The sequence below is a fragment of the Drosophila nasuta genome, chromosome 3, assembly GCF_023558535.2.
Source record: "Drosophila nasuta strain 15112-1781.00 chromosome 3, ASM2355853v1, whole genome shotgun sequence".
NCBI lineage: Eukaryota > Metazoa > Arthropoda > Insecta > Diptera > Drosophilidae > Drosophila > Drosophila nasuta.
The window spans coordinates 34856734-34870628 of record NC_083457.1 but is presented as its reverse complement, the minus strand read 5'-3'; the positions used below and the strand labels follow the sequence as shown (position 1 = coordinate 34870628).

The window sequence follows — 13895 nt, the reverse complement described above, 5'->3', positions numbered from 1 at the left end:
CGGTTTAACGTTAAAACATATTATTTTATTTGAAATAATTTGATTAATAGTACATTCTTCGATGGGATAATCAGCAGCGCATTCAATAAACAAATTAAAAGATTAGTTCAAAATATTCGGTAAATATAATTCAGAAAACCTCTTCACTTGGAATGTTTCTTTGCCTTTGAGGGCACACAATTTGATGTTTTCCATTCGTCGTGCATCTTGGAGATCATAACATCTGTTTTAAGGCAATCTGTGGATAGTTGAGGATCCATTTGAAAATTCACAAGACTACCACTATTAAGGGCAGTCGACAATTCCGTTAGCTTAAGAGAACTATAAGTACTCATCATCTAGAAAAGAAAAATTTGGTAAAACAGGACCAAAATACATAAACTATAATATTACATCAATCAGCTTGAAGTTGATTGGCTTATCGGCTTTTTTCAAGCCATAACGCTCGCAAAGATTGACGCACGTGTGTTTGAGACCATGAATCCCGACGGTGCTCAGCGTGTCATTGATGGTGCTCAGCATGTAGGAGAGACGCAGAGCGAGTCGCCAGCGCTGTCGTTGCTCTAAGTTCGCCACCTGCCAAATATGCATTCTTCCCAAATGATTTTGTCCATTAAAGTGAACATCGAAATGGTTAACTGGCAGTGCCAGCCAGTATTCCAATGCCTGAGAAGGCATCGACTCTGGGACTGGCACGTTTTTAGGTCGTGGCACCTTCAACAACGGGATCTTGAAGGCCAGCAGGAAATCAAATACAATGCGGACATTGGTCTCCGAATCCATTTGGGTGGCGACGATGGTATGCGCGCTGATGGGATAGACGGTGGTGTGAAAACACAATTTGTACGTGTGTTCCTGGCATTTCACAAGTGGTTGACTCCCTAGTATATTGTTGAGATCATCGCGAAGGACCTGTTGCAGATATGTCGAGGGTATTCTGGATCCCGCATGTGTTGATTGGCAGTCCGCTGACAAATAGACGTAGCCATCTTCACCAAATTCCACCTGATGTGCATACTTAAAATCCAGTATCAAGTAACAGTTGAATTTGGCAGGTACGTCTATATAGGTATTGCCCATAAATGTGGCTGATAGGAAGCACTTTAAAATATCACAAAGATGATAGAAAATTTGCGTATTTTACCTGTTTCCGGGAGGTTTGTAAAGCTATGTGCAAATATTGAGTTTTGTTGTATGAGCGCTTTGTTTATAAAGTTGGACACCATATCGACATCCTTAAGAAAGATTTTGTGATCCTTGAGTGGAATCCTCAATTGCGTAGCAACCAAACAAAGTGCTTTTCCAAAGTTTTCAACCATTTTAGTCCAGAATATTTTTTTCTTCGCAAAATTACAATTAGACGCTGACAAGAATATAAACGGAACTTTGACGTTTTATTAACTGTTGAAAGTTCTGGTTATCGGCACAGTTCGAATTCATTCGTTTGAATGAACACAAAAAGGAACTTGCCGACTAAAAATAACAATTCTAAAAGAACAAAATTTACATAAAAATATAGTTCGATTAGTACGAATATTTAAACACTAAATCGTAAAACAAAATCAGTTGCACATTTATTTCCACATATAAAAATTGTAATAAAGTACTCGATAGTCGCATTGTATACTCGACTATTCGATTATCAAGCAGCGTAGGAAGTGCTTTTTTTAATATGTGATTTCCCGCGTGCAAACATATTTTTGTATTTGTGACACATATTATTCTTTTTAAACTTTTTCGACACTACATCGAAGTTTAAATACGCAAAATATCCAGAAAACGAGAAAGCTAATGAAGTATAGTTTACTTTTTATTTTAAGCAACGATAGTCGGACTGAAAGTTTTGAAGTTATTGTTACCGGCACCGTTCGAAGTCAAAACTTTAATAGAAGTCATTCGTTTGAATTGACATCAGTTCTGCTTCGTTGTGAAGTTGTTAGCAAGGCATAGTTACATCTAAAATTTTGTAATCAAATAATGATAATATTCTTCGTGCGGTGTACTTCCATATTACATTTATTTTTATTTTTCAAAGGTCTATCTTACAATTATATTCTAATTTTTCATGCTGCCAAGTTTCTCCTTGCGTTTCTTAACATGTTTCTTCACTTTGACCTTTCTCTGTTCAGCTTTGGCGTCTTTCACTGCCTTCTTGCGCGCTTTTTTTACTGTCGGGCGACTCGTCTCGCGGACGTGCTGAATTCTTAAATGCTTTTGTCGTTTCGTCACCCTCTTGTGATTCATCACTTTCGTTCTCACTGTCCTCCTTATCACTATCTTCATTATTTTGCTTTGCTTCCAGAACGTCTGGCTGTTTTTTGATATCTAGCTCAGACGTTAGGCCAGTGATCTTGGCATACACGAGATCTTGCTGTACACCCTGCTTAGCTTTCGCGACATCCCGTTCAAAGTGAGGAACCTGCACACAAAAATACTGGTTAATTTCATCGAGCAAAGGCAATGTATACTAAACACTTACCTCGTCCAAACGCTTGGGAATGTATGTGCTCTGCCAAACGGCCTCGTCGATCTTCTCTTGTGCTGTGATTGCATCGAAATCGCGATCCTTGATGCGCTCGGAAATACGCTCTAGACACTCTTCTATATTCTCTTCGGTAATCGTTTGATCCGTTATAAAGTCAAACAGCTCTTTGACGGTCATCGTGGCTACAGACTTTTTGCGGAAGAACTCCGATATGTTGGTGCAATCCTTGCGTAGAAAATCAAATGCATGTGGATGATCGTGCTCCACTGCTTGGCTAACATCGATGATAACCAGCTGACCATTCTCGTAGAGGATGTTGAACTCAGAGAGATCGGCATGTACTAGACGACATTGATTGTAGATACGCCACATGATGACCACACAATCACGGTATAATTCTCTCGCCTTCGATGTGCTTATCTCGACATCCTTTAGCTTTGGCGATGGCCAACCATCCTTACCACAGAAACGCATTACGAGCACATGCGAACGCAAAAGAATGGGCTCAGGAACGGGTACACCAGCATTTCGCATACGCAAATAGTTGCGCATTTCTTTTTCGGCCCATGTGCGTACCATTTTGCGAGGATTATGCTTGCAGTAACCGTGACGGAAGCGAAACTCACCCGACACATACTTGTCTCGGTCCTTGAACACCAGTATGGAAGTCTTGTAGATTTTAATGGCATACTCGTCGGCACCATTCTTGGACACTGCATGATAAACGTTCGCCTCCTTGCCCGTGGAGATGCAGCCGTTGATTTCTTGAATCAGCCCTCGATTCAATAGCTTAAAGAGTATCATGCGAGTGCGTGGATCCATCACCTGCTCTGCCGTGGCGCGATCGTGCTTGTCGCGCACACGAACTCGCTCCGTCTCCTGTCGCCGATCGAAGCTGACCAATCGATTGGCCGCCTGGGCGCTCATATTTGCATTTGGGTCGTATTTCTCGACGTTAATGCGTGTCGAGTAACGGCGCAATAGCTTCTCATTTGGTTGATAGCTGCTAACACGCTGAGTTCCTCCACTAACTCTAGCGCCAGAGCCGCCGCCTCCGCCGCTATTACCACCAGCTGCATTTGTGAGATGAGATTGTGCATTGAGTTTGTTAAAGCCACTGTAGGCTTCCTCATACGCATCATAGCCATCGTCCTGATCATAGTCTTCATCGTCATAGTCATCAGCGTCGTCCAAATCAGCCTCCTCATCGGCGTCGATATCGTCAATAACTTTTTGACATAGATCATCACTGGCCTCCTTTTCATTCAGTTTGAGGTCCTTGAATATATCGTGTTTAACGGTCAGAGCTTTGAAGTCATCCAGCCACTCTGACTATAATAGTTATAATAATTATTTATAACGCTTAACAATCGCATTTATTAATTGAACTCACGTTTTTCAGGTCGCTTTCATCCTCCTCTGCATCGCTATATTTGTGAGCATCGGCCATATTATGAAATTGGGTAACTCGAATATACGGCTGTAAATGTTTTAATATAAAATCGCGAATGTGATGTATTCAACAGTAATTCTGGCTTTTTTATATACACATGCAGCTTTTTAAGTTCTTTTTGTAGTTAATAACAATTGTGAAATTTGCGAAGCACGCACGTGTATTTACAAACAGCTGTTACTGTGGTACTTTGCCATTCATCGTGGTACGCCGACATTGTTTTGGTATTTTTTAATGTGAGATTATCGGTTATCGATATCATACAATGTGTGAGAGGTTATTATCGGCAACATGGCATGTGAACTATAAACAATATAAATTATTTTAATGCAATAGATAATATCTTGCTAAATTAAAGCACATATATGACTTGCAAGCCATGTTTGTGTTGGCAGAACTGAAGGACAACGTCCGCATTGGACCGGACCAATTTAATTTGAAGCTTGTTGATGCTGTGCGCGATGAAATTGACCGCAAACTTGCAAATAAGGTAAACAATAAAAGTTAATGAATGGGTATACTTTAAATTTGACGTATTTAATAAGCAATTTATATACAGGTGCTGTTAAATGTTGGTCTGTGCATAGCCCTCAAAGAGATTGTCTCACTGAAGGACTCAATTATATTGCCCGGCGACGGAGCCTCACACACCGAAGTTCTGTTTCGCTATGTTGTGTTCCGTCCAATGGTTGGCACAGTTATCACCGGTAAAATACGCAACTGCAGTCGCGAGGGAGTGCACGTGACATTGGGCTTCTTCGATGACATACTTATTCCGCATGCGGCACTGCAACATCCGTCGCGTTTCGATGAGGCGGAGCAGGCTTGGGTTTGGGAATATCCCCTAGAGGATGGTGCTAAACATGATCTATTCATGGATGTTGGTGAGCCCATTAAGTTCCGTGTTTCCCGCGAAATATTCGAAGAAACATCGCCAATTGGGCCGCCCAAAACAGAGGGTCAATCCTCGCAAGGTGCTGGCACCTCCGCAGCAGCAGCAGCTGCCGCTTCAGCAGCATCTCAGGAAGTGAAAGCGCCCTATAAAATCATTGTAAGTCCTTCTAGCTTAGACTTTAACGTTAAGCCTAGGCAAGCTAAAACTTCTCTATTTTACAGGGAGCTATTAATGAATCTGGATTAGGTGTGCTCTCCTGGTGGGATCAGCAGGGCAAAGATGATGAAGAGGAGGAAGATGGTGAGGATAATGCGGAATATGACGATGAGGATGGCGAGGGTGCCTGTGAGGAATAACAGGCAATTAAATCTCGCCATTGTAGAAATAAAACGTAGACTTGTAAACGTTAAACATACATAACATTTAAATAAAATAATAAAATGTTAAATTTAAATGAATGAAACCACCAATTGTCAATTCTGCATTAGTTTATTTTCTTCATGTTTGTCTTAGATTTGCAAATCGCATTTGGTTTGAAGTAGTCCAAACAAAAATGCCCACTTTGGTAGCGCAGCTCTATTAAATAAGGTAGTTATACATATGTATATTTAATAATTTATTATAGTTTATATTCAACTCTTTGTCGTTAGCGACTTAGTTCTAGGAAGGGCGGCACAGGGGCGTCTTTAAATCTTTTCTTTAATTATTCTTGTTTTGTATTATTTTTCAAATAGGTCTACATAAAATGTATCATTTTTGGATTGGAAATTGATTCGTTTCTTTGTTTTTTTTTTTTTTTTGTTTTGCGTGCACATTTGTCTAAATCGACTAATTCTAAAACTTGTTGAAGGATTTTGTATCGTTATTGTTTGTTAGCATAGTTATAGTATGGTACAATTAGTGGTCGGGGCTGCAAAAGTGAGCTAAGTGTAAAGCAGGTTAGCAACTTTGCCTATATAAATAATATATTTTCACTTCTTTGAATTATTCACTTTATTTTGTATTTTGAAAATTGTTGCTTTGAACAGTAAATTGCATAATTTTTGATTTTACTTGCATATTGCATTCGCTTCTCATTTCAATCGCATCATCTTTTACGTTTCTTTTGTCTTTTTGGGCGCAATGTTTTATGTTAATTTACATTTACATATATATTTTATGTATACATATATATATATCTATATAATTTGTTTGGTTTGTTTTCTTGCACAATTTGTTATGGTTAATTACAGTGAGATTAATTAAAATTTTGCTTTAAAAACTACAGCAATAAGTATAAATTTGTATTTATATTAGAGTTCATCTCGGTATTGTACTGTATTGTAAATATATGTATAATATAAATAATTATCCTTTGGGGTTCTTAAACAGCTCTCAACTTACCTTATATAGTAGTTAAAGTCCAGTTAAAATCACAGTAGAAATCATAAAAAAAATTGTAAAACTAAACTATTTTAAGGATTTACAGTATTAAGTAGAGACAATAACTATGTATATGCATTTCTTTCATACATATATGTAGCACAAAAAGGAACTTCCCGACTAAAAATAACAATTCTAAAAGAAAAAAAATAACATACAAATAGAGTTCGATTAGTACGAATAATTAAACACTGAATCCTAAAACAAAATCAGTTGCACATTTCTTTTCACATATGAAAATTGAAATAAAGTAATCAATAGCCTCTCGCTCGCTTGCATACGCAATTATTCGATTATCAAGCAGCGTGGCAAGTGCTCTTTCAAATAATCAAAGAGTTCGTGCGAGGCGCCTGGGCAATTGGTCAGCTCGAGTTCCTGTAGATGACGCAACTGTATGAGGCTTGATAAGCCAGATGAAGTCAGTAGCGGGCAACCCGCCAGCGAGAGAACCTGCAGATTCCGCATCGAGCACAGGTGCTGCAGTCCAAAGTCCCGCACCTGAGAACACCATCGCAGGAAGAGGGCCGTCAGTGATAGCATTGTTGAAATGTAGCCAACTCCAATGTCCGTTATGTGAACGCATCTACAATTAAATCAATATGAAATATATTATGAGCATATACGTCAAAAAAGTAACCAAATAAAACGTAAATGAAAATGAGTCATGTTCTCAAACGTCGAGAAAACCATTTGGATTATCGCATTCAAACATATATTTGAAAATCTTTCAATATATTATTACGCCAAATATCCTAAAATATGTTCAGTAACAAAGTGTATGTTATTTTCGGTTGTATGCTAAATATATTTCGGTAAGCGGGTAATAACGTAAGTGGGAAAAGTTCCATTTTTTTTTTTGTTATTTTGAACAACGGTTATCGGAGTGGAAGAATCGAGCTTTGCTATATAAGTAGTATACAAATTATGTTTCATCGTTCAGTGTATAGGCGCTCTTGCTTTCGCGAGGTTCCTCAAGAAAACAACTTTACTTTACCGACAATGTATTCACAAATAGTATTATTAATTCTATTCGGAGTATTATTATGTCAAGCTCAACCACACGGAGAAAGATGTCTGAATTGCCCAGATTATAATGGAAATGCTGCAACCGAACCAGTTAATATAATGGAATTATATAATATTCTCATGAAAAAGAACTCTAATCATATCAATAAGGAATTGCGAAGTCAAATCGATGCATACATGACACATATTGATCAAGCAGTTTCGTTATCAATTAATAGTTGGGTAACCATAAAAAACCTAAACTTACTAATTGAAATACTCAAGACACAAAACGATACCATCTCTGCTCAACTGAAGGATCTACAAGAGCAGGTCGAGGAACAAAATAATACAATAGATAACAAAGATATGCAAATTGTTAAATTAAAATCTCAGTTAGAGGAAATTAAAAAAATCAAAAAGTTAGAAGAGAATCCACCATCTAGTTGCATCCCTTTTGGCAGTTCAGCGGGTGTACATCGAATCAAAACTCTGGGCAACGATTCCTTTGATGTGCTCTGCGATAGTCAGACAGCTGGAGATGGTTGGACGGTGATTCAACAACGTCTGGATGGCAAGGAGAACTTCACCAGAAATTGGGATGCATATAGAAATGGATTTGGCTCCTTTGACGGTGACTTTTTCCTTGGCTTGGAAAAGATTCACCACTTGACCAGCGAACGACGTCACATACTTCACATTCATATGGAAGACTTTAATGGAACTATCCATTTCGTTCAATACGATCACTTTAATGTCTCCAGTGTCGACGAACTTTACGAGTTGAATCGTTTGGGACAATTTTCCGGGAATACAACATACAATACTCTACGAATGCATATAAATCAGAAATTTACGACTTACGATCGTGATAATGACATTTCGGGTAGTTATAATTGTGCGGATCATAATGGAGGCTGGTGGTACACGAGTTGTGTTCATGCGTAAGTAATCAGAAGGTAACAACTATTAAATACAAGTTTTTCTAACTAGTTACTCATTTTTTATCAGTAACCTAAATGGACTTTTCTTCAATGAGAGCGTTAAGAATTACAGAAGCATGCACTGGAAAGATTTTGATGCTCTGCGGAGAGTTAAGATGTTGATACGTCCAAAAATAGATGAAGTATTAATATAGTAATTTGCATATAAGGACAATTGTAGTGATCAAATAATAAATCTACGATTTTCATAATTTATTTAAATCTAATACTCTTGGCAATTAATTTCATATTATTCATTAAAAGGTTTCTTATCTGCGTGTTTTTTTATGTTTTTGTTTGCTGTGGCTTGCTACTGTTTGAGGGTCAATAAATAAATAAATAAATGCACGTGCCAGAATTGGGATTTATAAAAACTCTGTCCAATGTTTATAATTAATTATGTGTAAGAAGTAAAGCTGAATTTTTAATTCAAAGAATCTGTGGCACATGGCGTAATGACGTCATTTATTTGCAATTGAATAATTTTGGTTACTGAGCAATTATTGTGCATACACGTGAATAATTGATTTATTGCTTTGATTCCATTCATTTACGTCAGCAATTGAAGTTCTAAGAATATGAAAGTAATGGATTCTTTTACTAGGTAACACAATAAGCGATATGAGTGAAGAATTCTCTAAATTGCATTTATACTATATCTAAAATTTCTGGAAATGTTAATACCAATGGGAAATGATATAACCGGCTTCAAGAAGTAGATGTTTCAGGAAATGTACTTTTTTTAAGTATTTGAAGCGCTGAGATAAATGATATTTTGAAAATGATGGGATAAGGAAGTAAAGATGTAAAATGTAAACTGTAGTAGATAAATTTCTTCATCCCTTATCAACACGTTCGTTTAGCATTATCTAATATCTTATAATTAGAAATAACTAAATCGATGACAATAATAATAAATTATTTTAAATGACTTAAGGATGCCACTATGAAAAAAATTATTTAATATTTTTCGCTTCTTTGGTTTAGTATTAAATGATAAATTAAAAAAAAAAAATAAGTATTTAAGTATATTTGTGAAGTTTACAGGATGTCCGCAAGTCGAGCTGAAACTTTACTTGCACACAGGCAAGCTCCTAAAAAATGGAGAAATGAAAGGTGCTGCCACTTGCAGCTGCAGTCGATGTTAAGCGAAGGCGGAAATTGAATTTAACTCATGAATAATTACAGACTGTGAGCAGGTACTGGCACACACACACAGACAGACACGTCAGATGACCTTAGGGTGTGTGGCATGTGGTGGGAGCGATGTGACTTACCTATCCAGAGTCAATTCCTCCAGCTGGTTCAGATCACAGGCAATATACTCGAGCGAGGCGTCCGTTATGCGGGGACACCAGGACAGGTCCAGGGCGCGCAGCTTCTGCAGATTCTCGGCAATCAGCTCGACGCCATCGTCGGTGAGTTTGCTGCACCCGGATAGGCTGAGCACCGTTAGATGCGGCAACGAATGCACTGCAATAATAATATGAAACGAGAACAAGAACAACGACAACGGTGAGCAACTCGATGATGATGAAGAAAACTTTACATTAACTTTCAAGTGGAAACTGAGGCCAAAAAGTTTGCACAGTCTCTCGCAACAGCAACAACTACAACTACAACTGCAAATATAAGTACAAGAGCAACAGCAAGAAGAACAACAACAACAGCGACTGACTGCAGCAGCTGCCCCATTTAAGTTGCAGCGTATCCTTTGCTTCTTGCTACTTCAACTGTCTGCCGCATCCTTCAGCTGCTTTTTGGCCTGAGCTTTTGCATAGTTCATGAAGCGTGTGATTTTAAGGCGAATTAGCTCCATTTTTTTGCCCTTAAAGATGTTGCAGACAGCAAGCGCAATTGCATTTGCAGTTGCATCTATTGTACTTGGTTTTTCTTAATATTTAACTAATAATATTATAGGTTACTTAAGTAAGAGAGAAATTTCTTAATATAGGAAATACTTAAAATAGTAGTAGTAAAAATAATTATCCAAATTTTATTTATTTTATTTTTGTATTTTATTATTTTGTGCATATTTTCAAAAATGTTTTTTTTGTTCTGTCATAAATTAAATATTTAATATAATCAATGGAAATAATCAATAATTTATACATTATAGCTTTATTGTCTCAGCTTTAAAGTATCGTTTGGAACTTTACATCCTTTTTTCTTTCATACAACATATCTGCATTACAAGTCACTTCAATATTTATTTCCATAAATATTACGTAAAAAAAATACTTGTAAGGCAATAAAGACAATTCTAACGTATTTTCTTTAAATCTAGCCTCATTTATAAAGCACTTTTCTATATACATATATAACGTATATATTCTCTGAATCAAGCTCAAATGCTTTGGGAGCCAGTTACAAACGGTCTGCGTGTAAAAAAGCAGCTGATGACCTAAAAGCTAACTTATTGCTAACTATCTTCCACAAAGAGTTTTTCCGCAAAAAAAATTTTCTGACTCAGCTGCGAGAAAAGTGAACTGGGAAACCGATAATATATGGGGAATGTAATTATAGATTATAGTATGTATACAAGCTGCCCACACTCATGTATGTACATAATATATATAGAGTTTCGCAGAAACATTTAATTATTAAACAACTTTCACTCACACGCGCACATGGACGCACACTTGTTTTAGCTTGTGTTTAGGGCCGAACTAATTGAATTGGAACAGTAATTGAATTTTGCGGCAATACGGCGAGAATATGTTGGCTAAAAGCATTTGCATATATTCAATTTGGTCCTTTGTGCTTTGTTCAATTCTCTCTAACTGGATGCATGTGAAGAGTGTCAACACTTGAGACCGTCCACATCGATTTATTGTCTTAATTGTCAAGCAAAAATACACCTTTATTTTCATTAAATTTAAGGAATAAAAATAGCTTTAAATAATTTTAGCTAATTATTGAAGAATTTTTTTAAGAATCAATCATTGAGTGCAAGTAACTATCTTGCAGATAAAGTAGCGACATCTATTTGGGTTCGTTTGTTGTTGTTTTCTTTAAGTTTTAATGTCCCCCCAGCTGTCAAGAGACAATGACACCATTGTTCCATTTGCGTCTGCCCCAGATTTGTTCTAGATTTTGTGTGCCACATTTTGTATCTCTCAACTGCAACTTGCAACAGTTGACATTCTTTTAATGTGCCTGTTTATACTAGTCTAAGCATTATACTATAAGTATGAAGTGATATTTGTGTAAGTATTACTATTGATTTGACATTAGCGAATTGCTTGACAGAACTTTCTTTTAGTCTGCTTCCAATTTGCATAGTCGATCATTAATCCTTGAAGTAGGATAAGAGTTAGCTTGAATAACTAAGTAGTTAAGCTACTGCTGTTATTTCTTGGGAAGAAAAACTAAAAATCATTAGACACATGAGAAAATTTTAATTGACAAAGAAAATGTCAGTTTAATATGTTTACAAAAGGCTTAAAAGATTCCTTAGTTATCAGAAGGTTTTCAGGATTTATGCAAAATTTATAAAAAGAGTGATATAATAGAAATTTCCATCAATTTTGTTCACTGTATTTTCTCTTAGCCAAATTCCCCGTTCTTTAAAAGCTTGCACTTTAGATTAAGGCTAAAACTTAGCGAGTTCCTTGACATTCCCGACGCAAATGCGAGCATTAAAGGGTTGTCTGGAATGCTCTTGAGTGGCAGGAGAGGGAGAGAGAGAGAGAGAGAGCAGAGAAATGAGGGAAAGCTGTGGCATGCGGCTACAATTACCGTTCATAAGCGGCTTAAGCGAGCGACTTTGCTAGACAAGGGGAAGTTTTGCCAGGTGGCAGTGGAAATGGATGTGGAGCATAGTCTGGAGTTGATTCGGCCACGTGCCTCAGATTTCCATGTGCGGCGGCGGCTGCATAAACAACGATAAGAACAAAACGTGAAAAAGGCCACACAAAAAGGCAAACAAACTTCGAAGCGAAGGAAAATAAAGCGAGGAACTGAAAGAAAATAAAGAACTCGCACATGAAGCAAGATGAAGTCCAAAAATGCAACTTAAGCGGCTTTTCACTCGACTTGCTGAATAACTGCAATAACAACAACAACAAGATGTATTCATGTTGCATTCAAGATAAACTGTGCCCCACTTTGGTAGATACGGATTCGACAACGATTCGAATGCCGCCAGAGTGTGCGTGTGTGTGTGTGAGCGGAAAAGTGCATCTCTTGTTTGGCTTCTGACCAAAAAAACCACAAAAGGCATACAAATGCGATTTAAATTACAAAATGAATACACTCGCTGGGGGCCAGCTTTCAATCGTTTGCGTATTCGCACTCGTAAATGAATAACGCTCATGAAAAATGCATAATCAACACTCTCGATGCTCGATGCTGTTGCAAAGCTTCGGCTGAAACCAATCTATATAGGATAATACCAATGACTCAGACTTGAAACTTTATGCAATATTTAAAGAAAAAGTTGTCAAGAGAAAGCTGACCAAATGAGTTGATGAAACAGAAATAGTAAATAGGAAAAATTAAGTAAAATAGAACAGGAAAGACGCACTTTTAAGAAAGTGACCAAAATATATTGTATATTGTAAATTAAAATTAATAAATAGTAAAAGAAACATTCATACAGACAAATTTGACTTCTGATTTCAATCTCTGTTCAAGACAGAAAATAAAATTCAACTATTCAATATTCCTTTGGCTTTTCTAATTCTAATGTTTATGCTAAGATAAGTCAAGATATCAGACTCATCGCTTGTTAGCTGCTTTGAACTGTGTGTATTGGCCTCAAGCCACAGCAATGGGAGAATAACAGTAACGATGACGACGACAGGAGGCTGAAGCTAAATAAGTGAATACCCAAAGGCAGCTAACTGTAATTGTATCCACTGGCAACTGTTGCAGGCAGCAGCAATAGCAACAGCAACAGCAGCAATTGTGGGTTAACTTGGCAAATAAAAAGGGGGACACATCAAAGCTAAAAACCGCAATAAATATAAATGTGAGCAAAAATCAGTCAATAACAAAGGCCTCTGAGTGTGAGCATTTAAATGAATGCTGACTATTTCATGCATATGACAAAATGCCACAAGGGACAGAGATAGGCAACAGAGATGCAGATACAGATACAGATACAGATACATAGTCACAGATACATTTTCACAGCTACACATGCAAATACACAGACTTGCAGTTGCGTTAGATTGCGATTACAGTGCACTGGGAGACTGCGATTAAGCGCTCATAAACCACAGAGCGAAGTGGAGGGCGACAATGAGACAAGAATCCAAAGCGAGGCACGAAGCCTAGAGATTATATCGTGAGCAGACACGAGTGTCTAGCAGATACAAATTGTTAATAAAAGATCTATATTACAAGATTATTACATTTCTTTATGAAGCAATACAAACGAATAAGAAAGCTACAGTCGAATGTGCCCGACACTGCGGTATTTTAATTTAAATATACCGAAAAATTCAGAAATATTATATATCGAAATGTATCTTTGGTATATTTATATACCAAGTATTTAAAAAACATAGTTACATATCTCAGTAATTTATAAAATTTTGATACTATTATCATTTAAATGTACAAAATTAATATACTGAAAAAATACAGAAATATATCGAAGTATATATTTGGTATATTTATATACCAAGTGTTGTCAAAAAATAT

At 36.9% G+C, this 13895-nt stretch overlaps 5 protein-coding genes across 7 annotated transcripts in view; 2 read left to right on the top strand and 3 right to left on the bottom strand.

The window, feature by feature from the left end:
- Nucleotides 1-33: 33 nt before the first annotated feature.
- Nucleotides 34-1892, bottom strand: LOC132789206 (uncharacterized). 3 transcript variants are annotated; one of them, XM_060797062.1, is made up of 4 exons: nucleotides 1808-1892; nucleotides 1145-1363; nucleotides 394-1088; nucleotides 34-338 (listed from the first exon to the last, which is right to left on the bottom strand). In XM_060797062.1, the coding sequence occupies exons 2-4, from the start codon at nucleotides 1317-1319 to the stop codon at nucleotides 144-146; spliced, it is 1065 nt and encodes a 354-aa protein (XP_060653045.1). In that variant the 5' UTR covers nucleotides 1320-1363; nucleotides 1808-1892; the 3' UTR covers nucleotides 34-143. The 3 variants fall into 3 exon arrangements, with proteins under 3 accessions (XP_060653045.1, XP_060653042.1, XP_060653044.1); XM_060797059.1 differs by having other exon boundaries at nucleotides 1145-1488; nucleotides 1748-1891; XM_060797061.1 differs by having other exon boundaries at nucleotides 1748-1891.
- Nucleotides 1893-1970: 78 nt separating this feature from the next.
- On the bottom strand, nucleotides 1971-4112 carry LOC132789201 (serine/threonine-protein kinase RIO1). The gene is given in 4 exon segments (XM_060797051.1): nucleotides 1971-2166; nucleotides 2168-2419; nucleotides 2480-3817; nucleotides 3879-4112. Coding segments are annotated over 4 exon segments (1758 nt in total). The 5' UTR covers nucleotides 3936-4112; the 3' UTR covers nucleotides 1971-2055.
- An 87-nt stretch (nucleotides 4113-4199) lies between these two features.
- On the top strand, nucleotides 4200-5293 carry LOC132789209 (DNA-directed RNA polymerase III subunit RPC8). Its single transcript, XM_060797066.1, has 3 exons — nucleotides 4200-4428; nucleotides 4498-4989; nucleotides 5055-5293. Exons 1-3 carry the CDS (start codon nucleotides 4318-4320, stop codon nucleotides 5187-5189), a joined length of 738 nt encoding a protein of 245 aa, XP_060653049.1. The 5' UTR covers nucleotides 4200-4317; the 3' UTR covers nucleotides 5190-5293.
- A 16-nt stretch (nucleotides 5294-5309) lies between these two features.
- Nucleotides 5310-13895, bottom strand: part of LOC132789198 (F-box/LRR-repeat protein 16) — a 34767-nt gene continuing 26181 nt past the window's right edge. The window contains exons 5-6 of the mRNA XM_060797046.1: nucleotides 9521-9716; nucleotides 5310-6838 (exon numbers count right to left, since the gene is read on the bottom strand). Of these exons, the coding sequence (XP_060653029.1) occupies nucleotides 6541-6838; nucleotides 9521-9716 (494 nt within the window). The 3' untranslated portion in view covers nucleotides 5310-6540. The remainder of the gene's footprint in view (nucleotides 6839-9520; nucleotides 9717-13895) is intronic.
- LOC132792719 (fibroleukin-like) lies at nucleotides 7405-8208 on the top strand. Its single transcript, XM_060802170.1, has one exon. The coding sequence runs from the start codon at nucleotides 7459-7461 to the stop codon at nucleotides 8206-8208; it is 750 nt and encodes a 249-aa protein (XP_060658153.1). The 5' UTR covers nucleotides 7405-7458.